The following is a 20,830-nucleotide window of genomic DNA, read 5'->3' as shown; positions in this document are numbered from 1 at the left end:
GAGAGAAAATAGCTGACAAGATGTTTTTTGTCCTTCATGACCTGTCTGTGTTTGGGGAGGGGCTGGCATGTTACAAATGAGTGGAAATAAGAGTGGCCTTTGAAACCCAATTGAATGGCTTGGGAAGGGGAAGGGGAAGCTTGGGGAGAAGACCTGGGTGGCAGTGGAGGAGCTCCATCGTTTCCTAACTGCCTGACCTTGACAGATGGCTTGCCCCCGATTTCTTATCTATCGCATCAGGAAAGGGCAGAATGCTAACAAATCTGAGTGCCTAGAACCATCCCTGGCCCTTATGAGACACTCAATAAGTGTGGCTGTCATTAACCTGGGAGAGCATATGGTTGGGGGATCCATCCAGGGTGCAGTATGATAGCATCCTTGTTCTTTCTCGAGCTTTTACGTAGCAGGATGTCTCCAGAACCATCCCTGGCCCTTATGAGACACTCAATAAGTGTGGCTGTCATTAACCTGGGATATCATATGGTTGGGGGATCCATCCAGGGTGCAGTATGATAGCATCCTTGTTCTTTCTCGAGCTTTTACATAGCAGGATGTCTCCAAATACTGCTGATTCTCCCCTTGAGAAGCTCTTGACCAGGATTTATGACACTAGCGTACAAGCTCAGGTGTACAAAGATATTTAGTGGTATTGATCATAGCAGCAGAGAGAGAGAGAAAATGGCACAAATGGCCATTATAGGAAAATGGCCAAGAATTGCAATCCTCGTGCCCTGTGGGATATTGTGAAGCTACTAAAACTATTGTATTAGGAGTGTAGCTACTGACATGGGGAAGGGAGTGCAAATGGTGAGCTGTGAAGTGAAAAGAGCCATTTTGGAAAAAATTGATCTCATTCATACATATGTATAAATATTTGCAAAGATGGAGCATAACAGGTATTGGGCAGAAATCACCAGGCCAATGAGATCAGTCACCTGGGCTGGAAAGTGGGTTGTTGTTGTTGCTGAGTCACTAAGTCATGTCCAACTCTTTGCAACTGCATAGACTACAGCACATCAGGTTCCCCTGTCCCTCACTATCTCCTGGAGTTCAGATTGATGTCCATTGAGTCAGTAATGCTATCTAACCATCTCATCTTCACCTGGCAGAGGATGAGATGGAAAGTAGGGGAGGGATATAAAGGAAAAAAAAATATTGTGGTAAAAATAGGGAAAAACTAATGGTTTAATGGTAAGTGAATAAATATAAAATTCTTTCTCTAATATTGCAGAATATCCCTTTTTTTAATTGAACATATAAATGAGGACTATAAAGTAGGGTGGACCAAAGCAAACACTGATTTGATTAGAGGATAAAGTTGTAGACAATCCTAGTCTTGAATTTCTATGGTCATTTGAAGATGATATTTCCATTTTTTTAAGTGTCACTTAAAAAACTTTTTGGGAGTGTCCCCACTCTCTCCATCACCACCATCCTACTTCAAGCCCAACCAGTAGCACTTCAAGTCGGTCGTAACCAATTCCAAATTGCTCTCTGGTCCTTCCGTTCAGTTCAGTCCCTCAGTCCTGTCCAACTTTTCACGACCCTATGGACTGCAGCATGCGCCAGGCTTCCCTGTTCATCACCAGCTCCCAAAGTTTACTTAGACTCATATCCATCAAGTCGGTGATGCCATCCAGCCATCTCATCCTCTTGCATCTCCTTCTCCTCCTGCCTTCAGTCTTTTCCAGCATCAGGGTCTTTTCTGTTGAGTCAGTTCTTCACATCAGGTGGCCAAAGTATTGGAGTTTTCAGCTTTAGCATCTGTCCTTCCAATGAATATTCAGGACTGATTTCCTTTAGGATTGATTGGTTTGATCTCCTAGCAGTCCAAGGGACTCTCAAGAGTCTTCTCCAACACCACAGTTCAAAGACATCAATTCTTCACTGCTCAGATTTCTTTATAGTCCAACTCTCACATCCGTACATGACTACTAAAAAAACTATAGCTTTGACTAGACAGATCTTTGTCACCAAAGTTATGTGTGTGCTTTTTAATAAGCTGTCTAGGTTAATCATAGCTTTTCTTCCAAGGAGCAAGCATCTTTTACGTTTGTGACTGCAGTCCCCATCTGCAGTGATTTTGGAGCCCAGAAAAATAGTCTTTCACTGTTTCCATTGTTTTCCCATCTATTTGCCATGAAGTGATGGGACTGGATGCCATGATCTTCGTTTCTGAATGTTGAGTTTTAAGCCAACATTTTTACTCTCCGCTTTAATTTTCATCAAGAGGCTCTTTAGTTCTTCTTCATTTTCTGCCATAAGGGTGGTGTCATCTGCATATCTGAGGTTATTGATATTTCTCCTGCCAATCTTGATTCCAGCTTGTGCTGCATCCAGCCTGTTATTTCACATGATGTACTCTGCATGTAAGTTAAATAAGCAGGGTGACAATATACAGCCTTGACGTACTCCATTCCCAACTTGGAACCAGTCTGTTGTTCCATGTTTGGTTCTAACTGTTTATTCTTGATCTGCATACAGGTTTCTCAGGAGGCAAGCAAGGTGGTCTGGTATTCCCATTTCTTGAAGAATTTTCCACAATTTGTTGTGATATACACAGTCAAAGGATTTGGCATAATCAATAAAGCAGAAGTAGATGTTTTTCTGTTATTCTCTTGCTTTTTCGATGATCCAGCAGATATTGGCAATTTGATCTTTGATTCCTCTGCCTTTTCTAAATCCAGCTTGAACATCCAGAAGTTCGCAGTTCACATACTGTTGAACCCTGGCCCTTCAGCCTCTCCCAGTACAATTTAACCTGCTCTCAGCTGACAGGTCACGCTCCTGTCCCAGAACTGAGCTATTTCTCCAGCCCATCCAAGCAACCTAAATTCTTCCCTTCAGATTTGAAGGCTCCTAGCAATCGGGCCCCAAATTGCCTCTTCCTTCTCAGATCACCAGCTCAGAGACTTGCAAGCTGGTTCTGAAAAGAATGCTTTTCTCAATCAAAGTAAAAAATGGCAAAGGAAAATTTCTCCTAGTATCAGGAAAATTCATTGTTTTAAACACATTTTCAAAATACTTTTTTTGAAATATCCTACTGTAAATTCTCAGATTTCCCTTGATTGACTTTCTGTGTCAATTTCTACTCCCACTATTTTTGACCATTAATATGTTCCTCTAGTCTCATTTAAGAGTGTTGGAGAAGGGCACTCCGTTCAAATATTTAATTCCACTTAGAAATTATGTCCAAAATCACTTTATTGATGATAAACTCATATTAAGTTTCATAAGATAAATCCTCCCTTTCTTTGAGTCTTCATTCATTAAAGCTCATGAAGAATCTAAACACCCTTCATGGGAAGACCATAGCACTCTGCACTATTCAGCTCTTGAGGGATGCTAAGCCTTCCCTCCACCCACCCACAAAGCTATTCATCCTTCAGAATCCTTCTCTGAGTCTTCCTTTTCTATGGGACTTGCTCATGACACCACCCACTCAGACTCACCCACTGTACTGCTGGGTCTGCTCTTTCATTGCATCGTTCATCTCTCTGGGAAACCCTGTCTCAATCTTCTGTGTGTCCTACACAACATAAAACAGAGAGCCAGCCATGTAATAGTTCTTATTTCAATTAGTGCACACTGAATTGATTCGATCTTATACTGTTTTATTCATCCTTATGTTTAGGGAAGAGTATTTATTGCACCTCACAGATGCATATGGTCCCCAGGAAAGTGTGCCTTGGTAGAGAGAGGACTTGATTAAGACTCAAAACACATGAGCTTGACTGGTTCTGTTATTATATGTTGTGAAAACAATCACTTCACTCTGGTCTTCAGTATCTAGGAGGACACATGTATTAGTTTCCTATTACTTCTCTAACAATTTAGCAGCTTAAAAGAATACCTCTTTATTAGTTCACAGTTACGTACATCGGGTAGAACGGCATGCCAAGGTTCTCTGCTTAGGGTCTCATCCAACTGAAATCAAGATGCTGGCATGCCACATTCTCCAGAGCTCAAGTTTCTCCCCCAAGCTCATTCTTTTTACCCACGTAATTCAGTTCTTTGCAGCTATGGGTCTCAGGTCCCCAGTTCCCTGCTGGCTTTCAGCCAGGGGCTGCCTTCATCTCCTGGCATAGGAATGATATATTAAGTCTCATGCTTCGAATCTCACCTCCTTCCTCTTCTGCCACCAGTCTGAGAAAGTTCTCTGCTTTTAAGAGCTCATGTGACTCAATTAAGATAATCTCCCTGTTTTAAGGTTAGCTGTGCATATAACAGACCAATCATTGTATGACAATCTCATCACATTCTCGGACTCCAGAGATTAGAGTGGGACACCTTGGGGAGCATTCCTAGAAACTCTACCTGCCTTAACATGTTAATATAGGGAATAGGCAAGATGATTCCTAAGTTAATCATCTCTGATGACTCCCTGTGGTGTAGTCTCCTGATTTTCCTTCATTGGGCTTCACTTCACTCCCTCCCCTGCTCTTAACCAGATACTGCCAGGTTGGAGCCTCTGGTCTCTCTCTTCCATCATCCAGCCTCCCTCTTTATCTCTCTCTTTGCCCCACAAAACCAGAGTCATCTCCTTCCTCCCTTCAACTCTACTTCACACTTTGATTTTGAACCTCTATGTGGTGCCAGTTTTACATTCTTTATGTCATTTCTTCTTCCCCCAACTAACCTGTGAGTTGGGCATTATTGTCCCCATTTTGCAGATTCAGTTCAGTCAGTTCAGTTCAGTCTCTCAGTTGTGTCCAACTCTTTGTGACTCCATGGACTGCAGCATGCCAGGCCTCCCTGTCCATTGCCAACTCCCGGAATTTACTGAAACTCATGTCCATTGAGTCAGTGATGCCATCCAACCATCTCATCCTCTGTTGTCCCCTTCTCCTCCTGCCTTCAATCTTTCCCAGCAACAGGGTCTTTTCAAGTGAGTCAGTTCTTCGCATCAGGTGGCCAAAGTATTGGAGTTTCAGCTTAAGCATCAGTCCTTTCAATGAATATTCAGGACTGATTTCCTTTAGGATGGACTGGTTGGATCTCCTTGCAGTCCAAGGGACTCTCAAGAGTCTTCTCCAACACCACAATTCAAAAGCATCAGTTCTTTGGTGCTCAGCATTCTTTATAGTCCAACTCTCACATCCATACAGGACTACTGGAAAAACCATAGCTTTGACTAAATGGACTTTTGTTGGTAAAGTAATGTCTCTGCTTTTTAATATGCTGTCTAGGTTGGTCATAACTTTTCTTCCAAGGAGCAAGCGTCTTTTTATTTATTTATTTATTTATTTTAATTGAAGGCTAATTACTTTACAATATTGTAGTGGTTTTGCTATACACTGACATGAATCAGCCATGGGTGTCCCACCCTCGCCTTCTCCCACAGAGTCCAAAAGACTGTTCTATACATCTGTGTCTCTCACATATAGGGTTATCGTTACCATCTTTCTAAATTCCATATATACATGTTAGTATACTATATTGGTGTTTTTCTTTCTGGCTTACTTCACTCTGTGTAATAGGCCCCAGTTTCATCCACCTCATTAGAACTGATTCAAATGTATTCTTTTTAATATCTGAGTAATATTCCATTGTGTATATGTACCACAGCTTTCTTATCCATTCATCTGCTGATGAACATCTAGGTTGCCTCCATATCCTGGTTATTATAAACAGTGCTGTAATAAACACATCTTTTAATTTCATGGCTGCAGTCACCATTTGTAGTAATTTTGGAGCTCCCAAAAATAAAGTCTGTCTTTGTTTCTACTGTTTCCCCATCTGTTTGCCATGAAGTGATGGGACCAGATGCCATGATCTTCATTTTCTGAATGTTGAGTTTTAAGCCAACTTTTTCACTCTCCTCTTTCACTAAAGGCTCTTTAGCTCTTCTTTTCTTTCTGCCATAAGGGTGGTGTCACCTGCATATCTGAGGTTATTGCTATTTCTCCCGGAAATCTTAATTCCAGCTTGTGCTTTATTCGTAATTTTGCAGATGAGAGCAAATTTTTGTACCCATTTTGCAGATTAGAGCACATTATTGTGTTCATTTTGCAGATTAGAGCAGTAGGGTTCAGAGAAGTTAAATATCTAGTCTAAGATTAAACAGAAGGGAAGGTTAAATCTGAGCACAGTTCTTTCCAGTACCTGCTGGCATGCAGGGAAACAATCAATTTGAGAGGGATGGAGAGGAAGAGAGAGTGCAACGTTGCCCCTCACCTCAAGTTCCACCCTAAAATAAGATGGAGATGAAGCCCCAGTAGTGATCTGGGCAGTTTGCGGACTGCAGAGGGTGTCTAGGGTATGTAAGTGAATGGCTGGGGGTGACGATTTTGCTGGGGAACAAGAGCACTTGGTGAAAATGCACCCATGCATTTCACTGTATGCCCCTTGAGTTGGTAAAATTTCAGTCTTTCAGCCTCAAGTGTCGGGATCTCTTTTCCTGCCTATGAGAGCATAGGTGGGTACATCCACTTTGCAGAGCAATTTGGCTACTTCTAGCAAATCTGACAGAGAAGGCAATGGCACCCCACTCCAGTACTCTTGACTGGAAAATCCCATGGATGGAGGAGCCTGGAAGGCTGCAGTCCATGGGATCACTTAGGGTCAGCCACGACTGAGCAACTTCACTTTCACTTTTCACTTTCATGCATTGGAGTTGGAAATGGCAACCCACTCCAGTGTTCTTTCCTGGAGAATCCCAGGGACGAGGGAGCCTGGTGGGCTGCCGTCTATGGGGTCACACAGAGTCGGACATGACTGAAGCGACCGCAGCAGCAGCAGCAAAGCTGAGGCAAGCACTGCCCCACCCCAGCAATTCCATACCTGTGCCTGTGTCTTGGTGAAGCTCCCTTACTAGTATTGTTTATAATTGGAAAAATAGAAGTCACCTAAGTGTTCATTAGCAGGAAATGGGCAAATGGTAATGTGCTCATCAAATGGAATACTTGGCAGCAGTTAAACGGGAATCTGAGCTATATGTATCAACATACATGAATCTCACGAACACAATGTACCCCAAAAATTCATAAGAGTAGATTCTTTTGATGCTACTTACATAAGGTTTTTAAATGTGTAGTGTCTATTATTGGGAATCCTTGGTAGTAGTTAAATATGAATAAACACAAGGGAATAATAAACACATAATTTATATGACGGTTACATCTGAGATAGGAAGGAAGGAAATGTGATGAGATAGGAGGGAAGGAAATGTGATGAGAAAGGACATCAGGGGCTTCAACTGTATGGACAATTGTTTATTGCTAAAGCTAAGTGATATTCACAGTATTGCTTTTAAAGTCTTTTTTCATGTGAAATATTCCATAATAACTCTTACACTGACAAATATTACCACTAGGAACATGCTTACCACTTATAACATGAAGTGGAAAGAGCAATAAGCAGAATTGGGTATGCATTATACTCCCAACTTTGTAAGAACAGAACAAATCAAAAGAAAAATTTAGATTAAAAAAAGAAAAAGGGAAACAGATAATACACCAAAACCATTAAAGTTCAATGGTGATTTTTATTGTGCTCTTTGTACATAATGACATAGTACTTTTTTATAGTTTCCAAAATTTTATAGTGAGTACACATTGCTTTTGGAATCAAAAACAAATATTGCCTTTTCTAAAATCTGCATTTGTTAACTCTAGACACTAGGATATTATACATTTTAGCCTGAAATGAGGAAGAAATTTCTTATTCAGCCTCTACTGCAGGAAGCCCTTGCTTAGGTCTTAGAGCAAACAAGTCACATCGAGCTTGGAGTCTAACAGACCCATGTCCCAGCTCCACCCCTTCCCAGCAGCTGCCTGAGTCTTGACTTTTTGTGAAGTGTTACAAGAATACCTTTCCTGCTTGCCTCACGTGACCTTGGTGGGGGAAAATGAAATGAGGTCCGGGCCATGGCTTTGGGACCCACAACAGACCCTCTGTGGCAGCTACAGTCGCTCCTGTGTGTCAGACCAGGTGCTGGGCACCACAAGGGAAGACCTGGTTCCTCCTCCCAGAGCATCCAGGGTGTCAGCGGACAGCCCAGGGTTGAGGGACAGGCACCAGAATAGAAACCTGTACGGCACAGAGGGTGGGACATGATTACCTCTTCTGGAGTTGACCAAGTCGTGGAATTGTTACTAAATAATGAGGAGGGATAACCTCTGCCCTTAAGCAACTCCAAGTATACTTCTAGACACCGAACAAGCCTATTTCAAACAACATACAGACAGCATGAGGAGGAGATGCGTAGGTTCAGTCCCGGTCCCCTCACTTCCTAGCTGAGTAAGCATGGCCAAGACAAGCATCTGACCATCTGAGCCCCTCTCTTCCTCTGTATCACAGGGAGAGACATGCATGCCTTACAAGTCTTACCCAGACCCAGACTGTACCACAGATTCTGTGTCAGCCCCTTCCCTGGGTCAGGCCATGTTCTGGTTGCTGGGGGTATGACAGGGAACTAACCAGGCCAGGCTGCTGCCCCATCAGTCTTTAAAGGTGGGAGTCCAGGACAGTAGCTCAACACAGCGCCCATGCAGTCCAGCCCATAAATGCTTGTTCTCATCTTGATGTGACCGCTATTATTTTTCTTCATTGGAAGATAATTGCTTTACAATGTTGTATTGGTTTCTGTCGTACAACATCGTGAAATCAGTCAGAACTGTATATATGCATATATAAGGGCTTCCCAGGTGGCACTAGTGACCAGAGTGTCGGCGGTGATGCTCTGGGATGCTAATAAGTGGTTTTCTCTTGTCTCTTTCAGCTCACAGCCCCTCACTTCCCCGTGGTGGTTAAGCTGGGACATGCCCACGCCGGAATGGGAAAGGTATGAGAAGCAGCTCTTCCTTCCACTTACGTTAATACTCACGCGGCTCCCCCGGACCACCTGCTCCCCTCTCTCTGTATCCCCCAACACCCCCACCTTAGCCTAGCCTCCCAGAACAGAGAGTTAGAGGAACCCCACATTCCCTCCCTCCCCCCATAACACACCTTCCTCTGCGCTCTCATGGATCACCTCTCCAGCTCAGTCCATACTTGCCAAACCCTCCCTGGCTAATCAGTTCCCGTGATTGTAGATTCAGAGAAATGGATGTACAGCACTTTGTAGATGGTTCTTATCATCTCCACAGCTGCGTGTAAGCACGTGTCTTACTCATCGCTCTATCACCTGCAGAGTTAGAACCTAGAAGGTGGTGAATGCATATGGCTCCATGGAGGAAGCCCCTGGAGTCAGTCAGTTTCCACAAAAGTCAAAAACATATCCTCCACAGTCACAGCTGACACTGTTGCAGAACCAAACTTGGGTCCACTCGCCCACATGCTATAAAGCCAGTCTCCTTACACCAGGTTGTGGTCAAAGAGAGCACAGCATTTATTGTCAAGGAGGACTGGGGGCTCCTGCTTTAAAACCTTGAACTTCCTAAAGGGTTTCAGCTGAGCATTCTTAAAGGCCAGGTGAGGGAGGGGGTCTCAGGGTATGTGATCAGTTTGCACAATTCTCTGATTGGTTGATGGTGAAGTCATAGAGTGGTTAATATGATCAATCCTTAGGCACCAGTAGGTCTGGAGACTCATGATCATCAAGTAGTTTTAATTTCTTCCATTCAGTGATGGTTTTAGCATCTGCAAAAACAACTCAGGAAGTGTGCATCGGATACTGTTATCTAAATACTTCAGAGAGGAGCTACAGCAGAAGATGAGGGGGAGGGGTCTGTCCCAGGAAGGCCCAAGAGGGTCCTGCTCGGTTACAACATATTGTGACACTGTACTGGTCAGATTTTTGCAGTTGCAAGTATAGAAACACAGCTCATGTTAGAGTGCAAAAGACAATTCGTTGGTTTAAGCGTCAGAAAGTCTCGGATAGTTCCTGATAGATTCAGGCAGAGCTGGATCCAGGAGCTCAAATGATACCAGACCTATTGGCCCTGTTAATCTCTGCCTGGTGTTTTCTTCGCATGGTTGAGTTAGACAGCTGTGGATGGCCCGCTCTGGTCCCTAAGCTCACCATCCCAGAGGAAGAAAGACCCTGTCTCTTTCTGGTGCCTCTATAAATCTCATGGAGGAATATTGATCAGTGCCTGCGCTTCTAGAGATTTACTCCTAAATAAGGGGGATGGGGATGGGGAAGTTGGGGTGGAGGGGAAAACAGGCTACCTCTCAAGCTTCTGGCTCAAACAGGACCGTGTGAGAACAGGTAGATTTCAGTGCCTGCGGTCCCCAGTGGAGGAACCTGAGGCCACATGCGAGGCCCAGCACAGCTGTGCGCCAGCAGGGGCCGGTGGAAACCTTGCTTTGTGTAGGCACAGTCCAACCATGAATAACCCTGCACCCTGCACCTCTGTTCTTCCCGTTCTTCCCATGCCGTATGCCTTCTGTGTAACCTCTTCCCACCTAAACTCCATCCCCTTCAAGCAGCAAAGGATGGAAAGGGTCAGACAGGTAAGGGCGTGACCTCAGCTCTGACTTTTATGTTAACTGGAGCAAGTTGCCATCTAACTTCTTTTGGCCTCCTCATCTGGCAAATGATGATACTTCTTACAAACATCTTTAAAATGAATCCTTATCAATTATGTCACAGTAAAACTGGAAGAAAAAAGTAAAATTTTTTTAAAGTCCTCCCTCCCTACTTCCTCTCCCTAAAAAGTACACATTGTGAGGGCAGAGCTTTTTACCTGTTTGCTCCCTACTGTTCCCACTGCCCACAGTGGTCCCGGCTGCACCCTGGCCCCTCAGGTTGCTGGGTGGTTGACTGACTCCCTCTTCACCCTGAGTCTGTTCCCCACTGCCTGTTCTCCCTACCTCTCCTCCCTGCCCTGTCATCTGACTACATCTCCCTGCCCTCCTATGGCTGCCCTCCCCGTGGTCCTCAATGACCCTCTGCTGCTAATTCAGTGATCATATCTCTGTCCATATCTGAACTGTCCTGTCTACATCATTTGAAGCTGCTGGCCCTCCTTTCTGTCCTGAGATCCATGCCCCTCTCCTGGATCTCTGGCTCTCTCTCTGACCATTCCTTCACCGTCTCCTTCAAGAGCTTTCCTTCCTGCCCCATCTTTAGCCTCGTCTGTTCCATCAGCACACACTGTCTGAGCTCTCGTCTGCGCTCTCCACTGCAGCTCCCGTCTACATGCCAGCAGCCCTCCAGTCACCCTTGCTGTGCAGCGTCTCGGGCTCTTCTATCCAGTTACGTCCTCTGCATCTCCACTGGTCCGCCCGGGAAACCTCAGACTCTCAAAATCCCAGACCACACCCATTTTCTTTTCAGAGAGCCCACTCTCCTTCCTTGTCTTCATCCTCCTCCTCTTCCTGGGACTGTCTTTACAACAGGAATCCCCAGTCCCTCCATTGTCTTCAAACAGAAATCTGGGAATCACCTCCCCTCTTCTGTGTACACATGGTCGTCATGTCCTGTCACTTACCCTTTATTAATGTTTCTCAAAAATGTCCTTTTTTTCTTGCCCCCCTGCCACCATCTTGGACAGCTTTGATAAAGCTAGAAGTTTCCCAAGAATTAAATTCTGTTTCTAAAGCTTAAAATAATCCCAGACAGGAAATAAAAAGAAGGAAATACTTAAAGAGACTGACGCAATGTCGGAGGAGGGGATGCCTCCCAGAGACGCAGGCCCCAGAGGAACTCCCAGAACATGGAAAGGAGGGCTCATCTCCAAGGATGAAAAGTGTCACTGGCTGGAATAAACTGAGGTTTGCAAAAAATGCTGAGATCAAGGGAAAGGGGCTTTTCTCCTTCTGTTTGGAATAAGAAAAGTATCAGAAATGGTCTGGACATGCCAACTGAGAAGATGATGTCATATTCATGGCTGAACAGGAGAAAAACAGGACGGTACCTTTTACAGGACTTTCACCTTCTCTCCAGAAGAAAGATTGTCTGCCTGGAGAGAAGCAAGGAGAACATTTCCAGGAAGAAACTGGTGAAGAGGCTGTTGAATTAACTCAGTCTTCCTGGAAATTCACCCAGGATCCCATGATTGAAGTTCCTGACCCTCCTCAAGTCTGTTTTTCCCCTTTGTTTGTATTGATCGGTGCCTACTCCATGCTGACAATAAGAGGATGAATAGGACCCAGTCCTTGCTCTCAAAAAACTGAGACAATTGCTTAGATAAATAAGTATAACACATGCTGAGGATCTGATGGAAGGCTGTGCAGGGCGTGTAGAGATGATTGAAGGAAGGAGCTTAATTCCACTTGCAGGGTGGAAGGATGAAAAGAGGTTCCACATCAAGGAAACCACAGGGTTTCGTGTGCCTGGAGATCTAAGGAATTCTAACAAACAAGAGAGACTCCAAGTCAAGAGATGGACCCTCTTATACTACAACAAAGAATAGTGGATGCCACAGGGCAGAGAGATCAAAATAGAGTGAAGTGCTGTGCAGCTTGGGGAGCACTTAGACAGTTAGGAGGTAATCAGGAGGCACAACAGGAGTTCTCAAGAAACCAGAACGGCCAGACCAATGGTTCTTAAGGGGGTGGGGGAGGGTAGTCTTCCCCCGGGGAGCATTTGGTTACATCTGGAGGCAGTTTTGGTTGTCACAACTGGGGGTGGGGGGATGTTAGTGACACCTGGCATCTACCCTGCAGAAACCAAGGATGCTGCTGAACACCCTGAAATGCCTAAGACTGCCCCCCGACACACAACAGAGAATTATCCAGTCCAAGATGTCAGTAGCATCAAAGTTGAGAAACCCGGGACAAAACTAATTTTGTTTCCTTTGTTGAAAGTTTTACCAGATTAGAAATCAAAGGAAGTAATGGTTATTATGGGCTTCCCTGGTGGCTCAGACGGTAAAGAATCCACCTGTAATGCGGGAGACCTGGGTTCAACCCCTGGGTTGGGAAGATCCCTGGAGGAGAGCATGGCAACCCACTCCAGTATTCTTGCCTGGAGAAGCCCTATGGACAGAGGAGCCTGGCAGGCAGCAGTCCATAGGGTCGCAAAGAGTTGGACAGGACTGAGGAACTAAGCACAGCACAGTGGTTACTATAGAGTTCACCAGTCTGTTCCAAAGGATTGTAATTCATCAGGATGCTAAAGGCTATTTTGTCAAATACGAAAATTCCATGTTAAAGTAGATTTCTAGTGCAAAACTTCTCAGACTCATTAAGTTTGCTCATATACCTCCTGAGGGTAGAAGAACATAAAAACTTGTGCATAATTTTCCAGATTTACAGGACCAATGAAACGTTTGACCAGTTTTTGAGCTGTGTGTCCTTTCATTAACTTGTAAAAACTCTTTGCACATTACGACCATTCACCCTGTGTCATACTTTGCAATGATTTTTCTCCACTTGACAGCTACATGTCCATTTTATTATTCAGCTTTTAATCATTGTAAAGGTTTTTTTTTAAATTGTAGTCATGTGTTTCCATCTTTGGGAGTTTGTTATAGTAACTATAGGTGGTGATTTGATCTACTTGTTAGTTATGAGATCTTAGGTTAAGTTACTACCCTAGTATTATCTCATGTAAAAAGAGGATAATAATAGTATCAACCTAATAAGCTGGTTGTGAGGATTAAGAGACACTATGTATGTCAAACATAGCTCAGTGCTTGGAATGCAGTAGACACTCGATAAGTATTAGCTGTCATTATTACTAAGAATATTTGGGTCTGCTTTCAGAACCCCAAATCCAGCTGAATTCAATAAGGGAGTTATGACTAAACAGCATCCTCTGTCAGAAACCATTTCATTTGGCTACAGGTTCAATATGAATCAAATTGTTAAGGAGTTGCCAAAAGCTCTAATCCATAAACACCTAATAAATAGGTGAAAATGGGCTCAACTTTGTTCACCACTAGGGAAATGCAAATGAAAACCACAATGAGATGCCACTATAAAACCACTAGACTAGCTCAAGTTAAAAAGATTAGTAATTCTAAGTGTTGGCAAGAGCTTGGAACATTTGGAACATACCCACAGAGCTAGTGAAATTGTCAGTTTGTTTGATTTTATTTTTCATTAGAGGTTAATTACTTTACAATATTGTGATGGTTTCTGCCATACATAAACATGAGTCAGCCACAGGTATATGTGTGTCCTCTCCCTCTTGGACCGCCCTCCCACGACCCTCCTCATCCCACCCCTCTAGGCTATCACAGAGCACCGGCTTTGGATTCCCTGCATCATACAACAAATTCCCACCAACTGTCTATTGAAAGTGTCAACTGATATAACTACTTTGGAATATGTGTTGCTATTATCTGCTGATCTGAAATTACAAAGAGTTGCTTTTTTTAGGTAAAGTGAAGTTGCTCAGTCATGTCCGATTCTTTGCTACCCTGTGGACTGTAGCCCACCAGGCTCCTCTGTCCATGGGATTTTCCAGGCAAGAATACTAGAGTGGGTTGCCATTGCCTTCTCCAGGGGATCTTCCCAACCCAGGGATCGAACCCAGGTCTGCCACATTGCAGGCAGATGCTTTAACCTCTGAGCCAACAGGGAAGCCCATTTTTTAACTATACCCAACCTGAATGCATGTGTGTGAGTACTCCAGTGTTTATAGATGCTTGTTCATAGTTACCAAAATCTGGACACAGTCCATGTGTCCATTAAGAATAAAATATTAGTAGATAAATAAATTGCAGCAAATTCAGGCAAATGGGAATTTTCCAGAAATGAAAATGAATAAATTACAACTAAATATACAACAACATGCCTGAATCTCACAAACACACCAATGAATGAATTGTCAGATTTAAAAGGATGCCAATGTATATGATTCCATGTATATAAAATTCAAAGCCAGGGAAACTAATCTATAGTGCTATGTGGCATACATATAAGATTATAAAACTTACGAAAGCAAGAAGATTACTACCTTAAAGAATGAAGTGAAGTAAAGTGAAAGTCACTCAGTCATGTCCAACTCTTGCGACCCCATGTAGCCTGCCAGGTTCCTCTGTCCATGGGGATTCTCCAGGCAAAAATACTGGAGTGGATTGCCATTTCCTTCTCCAGGGTATCTTCCCAATCCAGGAATCGAACCCGAGTTTCCTGCATTGCAGGCAGATTCTTCATCCACTGAGATATGAGGGAAGCCCATTAAATAATAGAAGTTGCCTTTGTGGAGGAGGGAGGCATGGTCATGGCGTAGTTCTTGACGTGGTTCAAGCCTAGTTCTTGACGTGGGCGGTGTAGATGTTTGCTCTGTGATTGGTAGCTCACTGAACTGTCACTTTCTACCAGGCAAGTCTTTCTGTGTGTGTTATATTTCAAGATAAAATAAGGTGTTTTTTTTACCTTTATTAGGGCATATTAATGAAGATCTGATTTCCAAAGTAAAGTGAGAATCCTGCACTGCACTGGTCCCTGCATGGCTAGAACATTGTATTACGTTCTGGACTGTAAACAGGCTCTGGATGTTTGAATCATTGATAAATGAATGTGTTCAGGAGAAAATGAGCTGAGTAGTGGAGGGCAGAGCCTTCCAGCCTGGGAGGGCTAGAGACAGTGTGGCTGGCATCCTCAGAAACATGGAGAATTGTCCTGGGAAGGTCGGCTGGATATTTCTGTGTATTAGTAACAGGTAGGAGCCAAAAATGGGACCAAAGTCCGGGAGAAAGGCATGTCAGTTGTGTTGAAAGAGCAACTTTCTAACAATCAGAGGTGAACATTAATGGAATGAACAGCTGCTTTGTGTAGAAAGTTCTCATCAATGCAGAACTGGAGCAAAAATAAATATGTACTAGAGAGTTTCAAGAGAGTTTAAGCATTATTTGAGATTTTCTGCCTGAGATGTTTGAACTTGGTGAAATTGAGACACTTCTGTTTATGTTTTTATGTGGATATGTGAACTTTTTTTGCAACGGAAAGGGTCCATAGCTTCTTTCACCTTTTCACAGGGGCCATGATCCTTCCAAAGTTTAACACACCCTGAAGATGACTGCTACAGTATCTTCCAATGATGAGAATCTGTGGTTTTGATCAATACTATGAGCAGCCTATTGAATGGGATGGTGTATCTGTTATCATCATAGAACTTGAGTTCGTGGCAAACTGCCTATGGGGTAGCATTTGTAGAAAGCAGGGATTCTGATTTTAATCTGGATTTACCATTTACCAGTTGTGTGTTGTTCACTAAGCTGCATAATCTCTCTGTGCCTAGATTTCCTCATGTCTAATATGGGGACAATAATTTCCCTCCTGCAGTTGTAATGATGATAGAATCAATCATCCCAGGCTTGGGAAGATGCTGGGTCAACACTCAGGGAATGGGAGCTTTAAAAACCCACTGCTAATATAAACTGTTCATCTGATGACTTAACTGCTTATCTCAACTAAGATGAGATAAGCAGTTGCTCATAATAGACCAAAAGGGGAGAAAAATTAAATTCTGGGCAAATTCTTAAAGTAAGCAAAATGGGCTTCTGGCATCCCCAAGAGAGGGCAAGATAACAAACAAACCCCAGCCTGGGAGACGCCTTCTCCTTATTTTGTAAATTCAGACTTTCAGGGCTTGAGTCCCAGCACCTCACTTAGAAGATAAGAACCTGGGGCCCCAGAGAGGAAAAGGGTCTTGCCCAAGGCCACCCAGTGAGGAAGCACCCCACCCCTAGGATCAGAACAGGAAGGGAAAGAAAGTCTTCTGAGATGATTCCACCCCATTACATACTTGAGAGATTAAGAATAGTAGTAATAATAATAGCCAGAGTGATAGTAAAAGCTAATTCTCTACAGAGTTTACTCTGTGCAGGCATTGTTCTAAGTGCTTTATAAATTAGTCATTACTATCTATAAATTACTATCCTCATAACCACCCTATGAGGAAGATATTAATCTTTTCGGTATCCCCACTTGACAGATGGGGAAACTGAGACACCAGGAGTAGGAGGCAGAGTTGGGGTTCAACCCCAGGCAGTCTGGTTCTGGCTTCTAAGTTCTGATAGATAAAGGGCGTTGCCATGGTCATAGTTTAGTAAGCCCAGACATGGGTATCCTAACACTCCCCCTTGCCCAGGGTTTGTTGTTCTACTAAGAGTAGCCTGGAGTGATGAGGTGCAGGGTTGAGCTGACCTGTGTATTCTGAGGGGTCAAAGTGACGGCTCCCGATGCACTGTCTCCAGCAGCATCTTGCACACCCTGGCGTCTTGCACACCCTGGCATCTTGCACACCCCGGCGTCTTGCACACCCCTGCATCTTACACACCCCGGTGTCTTGCACACCCTCACATCTTGCACATCCTGGCTCGACCAGGACCGCTGCTGTCCTCAGCTCCCAGCGACCTGGACTCCATCTCTTCTTTCACGCTGACTCTCCCAGTGAGATTTCCCAGCACTGTCTGCTTCTTTAAGTGGGAGCAGATAGTCAGCTGACACAGTCATGGAGAGAAAGGACTAGAAAACGAGCAAATGAGCAAACGGAACCCAGGGGAACACTTAAAACATAGAGTGCTCCCCCAGCACCTGGGTGACAACCTGGGAGGAAAGTCGCTCTGTGTTTCATGCTCAGCAGAAACCAAGTCAGGTGAGAACAGGAGAGGCTTCACCCTGCAAGGTGTTCAGGGAAGGAGTGTTCAAGGCCCTGCCAGGCTGTGAGGGGAAGAAGGGAGAGGGACCCATACTCTGTACCCCCGCTCACCCTCCCTCTCAACTCCACCGTCCACCAAATCCCCCTCCCCCTGGATGACCACTGCCTCCTTTACTCTCTACTTCTCTGCGATAACATGGGCCCTGAAGGCAGTTCCATCCATTCTTTACCCCTTAGTGAAAATTGTAAACACCGTACTCTGCTTCTCAGAGCCTCTGGCACGAGGTTACTCTCTCTCTAAGCACGATATACACCGCGGGTCCTCATTATTCACAGATACTGCATTTATGAGTTTACCTACTCACTAAAAATGTATTCATCACCCTGAAATCAATTCTCGCAGCCTTTTCAGTGGCCATTCACAGACACGTGCAGAGCGGTGAATAATTTGCATGTTCCTTCCCAATTGAGGTCAGCTCTGCCTTCTTGTTTCAGCCTGTAATCAAGTATCCTCTTCTTGAGGTGTTTAATGCCACACTTTTGCATTTTTGTACCTTTCTTTTGGTGATTTCATTGTTAAAATGGCTCCCCAGCATAGGGCTGGGATGCTGTGTTCCTAATCCCAAGCAGGCTGTGATGTTTCTTATAGAAAAAAAAAAAAAAAAGCCTGTGTTAGATACGCTTTGTTCAGGTATGAGTCTTGGTGCTTGTGGTTGCCGTTGGCTATGAATTCAATGTTAATGAATCAACTATGTATATTAAAAATTTGTCTTTAAAAGGAAGCACACGTAACAAGGTTATATATTGATGAGTTGATGAAAATGTAGCCATAAGCTTGCAGGAACCAAATCCTGTTTTCCTCTAGGAGCAGTAGTTCAGGATTCACTAATTCAGTGCTTGTTACAATGTTACAGAATGTAACTACTGTGAATAATGAGAACGGACTCGTGTGTGTGTGTGTGTGTGTGTGTGTGTGTGTGTACATATGTGTATATACCACACACACAAACACATATTCTGTAAAGAGTTCTAAGGGTCTCTTTCTTCCTTTGGATGCCAAAATGCCACCATTCTAAGGACAAACAGAAGCAACTAAAACAGTCATTTCAGTCTGACACTTGCCATGTTGAAGGTGACATCACCTGGATCATCAACTTGTTTTCCTTACAAGGGTTTAAGGCTGAGATGTCTACTGCTGAAACTCACTCCTCTAATCCTCACATCTTTCCACCATCCTTGGTTGGCCTGGGCTCAGGAAACCTGGGTCCTCCTGCCAGCCTCATACTCCCTGGGGCCCACAGCATCCCCTTGGGCAAGTCATTTAAACACATGAGTGCAGGGTGTCAAATACATCAAATATACATGATGTTCCTCACCAAGCACTTGGAAAAGCTAGTGAATCGAATTGTGTTAAAAAGCATGAAGCGGCTCATGACTGTGAGATGGGGAGGTAAGCAGAGGAGGATGTGGACTTTTGACTTAGACCTCACTGGACTCTGATCTGGACTCTGCCATCTGCTAGCATTGTGACCTGGAGCAAATCCCTTGCCTTCTCTGGGGTAATTCAGAGCAGATGAGATGGGATGAGCAAAGGCACACCAGCTGTTGCAGAAGCATCAGTGCCTTCAGCATCTCCTCTAACCGTCAGAGACACTCTGACAGCTCTTCCTGATTGCAGCTTTGCAGAGGTTCCAAGAGCTGTTTTGCTTAAACTCACAGGTAAGTGACAGAAGCAGAATTCGAACTAAGGTTGTCAGGTCCCTCAGCCCGCTTCTTCCTGCTGCCTGGGACCCGCAGGAACGCCCTGGTGGAATCATCGCTTCCTGTTTTAAGGCCACCAGCCAACTTAATAAGAGAGTTGATTTATAAAGAATTTCACAGGGTTCCTCCCAAGAAACATGTGAGTACCTTGGAGGCCAGCACTGACCTTTGCCTATGAACCACTCTTGTCTGCTGAACTGACTTCATCCCAGGCCTAAAGCCAAGAATAAGCACACTCATGCAAGAGAATGAGAAGAAGAGAAAGAAGACTATCAGCCCCTGGCACAGTGCTTTACAATCAGGGTACACCCCAGCCACCTAAAAGGCCCCATTTTGTCAAGAGGGACAGAGACATAGAAACAGTCTCCTCTGGAAAGATATGCTACCTGCTCAGTGTGCACTGACCGCACCACTCCTCCATGGAAAACAGAATATTTCTGAGCTGACAAACACTGAAAAACAGTAGGATTTCCTCTTTCTTTTTTCTGCTTTCCTGGCAGTGTCTGTTGACCCATCTTGGCTTTGTATTCAAGAAAGGTCAGAGAAGTCATGCCTTAAGAGGCTCCCAGAAGGAGGAGGGGGCGCACGCTGCCTGTTAGAGTGAGACACTGTAATTTCCCACAATCTGATGAGCAGCTCCGTACTTCTACCCCAGCTTGACAGTCAATTTGCAAAGTATTTCCACACTGGGAGCCTGCTTAGGCTCAAGCCATCTTTTGATGAGAGTATTGTTATCATGACACCCATTTAACAGATGAGACCAGCAGAAATCAAGGAGGCAAAATGATTGGGTGTATGGTCACACACTGCATTCTGTGAAGGCTGTTCATTCTTTCCTCTGGTCCCGGAACCCGTGCCAGAGGAGGGAAGCCTCCAGAGAGCTCGCCAGCCCATCCAGAACACAGCCTGTGTGTCCACTGAGGTCTTCCTCAGCCAAAATGTGCAGGCGCAGCCCATTGTTGCTATTAGTGGGCTAGAGAAGTGATGGCCTGAAACAAGCAGGTGCCCCCATGCTCACTGCGGCCGTGGCCCAGGGCAGCCTCCCACCACGCTTCCTGCAACTGAGAACAGCCACTCCTCTGGCTTTTTGGAAGTGAGTCCACTTAGAGGCAGCTGGCACTATGGCTGACAGAGGGAAGTGGCAAGGTTGTTTGTGGGAGAAGGATGTAAACAGTGGGCTCACTATGTTTTGGGGTATGTGTGTTGGGGTTGCAGGGGGGCTGGGTGAGCAGAAGATGTCTTATGCACAGTTATCAGTACCTCTACTAAAGCCTCTGAACAAATGAACTGTTGGCAGAGTCTGTACTCTTACCTCGACTCCTCACCCCCAGCCCCAAGGATCCTTCATACACCAACACTCAATCCTCCAGTAGTGAGATCAGAAGACCCAAGGAGGGGCCGCGTGGGACAGCAGATGCTGTCATGACACATCATGACACTCTTGGAAAATGGTTGAAACGAGGATTGAGTGGATCAGTGGAGAAGGCTCCCTGCAGTTGACAAGAAGAGCCTGAGGCTCCCAGCCACCCTGAGGGATCAGAGAGCAGCAGCAAGAGCACCTTATTAGGATGCTCTGGCTGATGAGTGAGGTGAGTGTAGCCCCTGAGTCAGACAGGCCTGAGATCC

General features: G+C 44.5%; 1 protein-coding gene across 2 annotated transcripts in view; it reads left to right on the top strand.

Moving 5' to 3' along the window:
- The window catches only part of SYN3 (synapsin III), a 492,649-nt gene that overhangs the window by 414,891 nt on the left and 56,928 nt on the right, over window positions 1-20,830 (top strand). For both annotated transcript variants that reach the window (XM_005206770.4, NM_001191357.1), the window contains one exon: window positions 8,723-8,785. In XM_005206770.4, coding sequence (XP_005206827.1) covers window positions 8,723-8,785 — 63 coding nt within the window. The remainder of the gene's footprint in view (window positions 1-8,722; window positions 8,786-20,830) is intronic.

Source organism: Bos taurus, chromosome 5 (assembly GCF_002263795.3).
Source record: "Bos taurus isolate L1 Dominette 01449 registration number 42190680 breed Hereford chromosome 5, ARS-UCD2.0, whole genome shotgun sequence".
In the NCBI taxonomy this organism is placed as follows: Eukaryota; Metazoa; Chordata; class Mammalia; order Artiodactyla; family Bovidae; genus Bos; species Bos taurus.
This window is presented reverse-complemented; position numbering and strand designations above follow the sequence as displayed.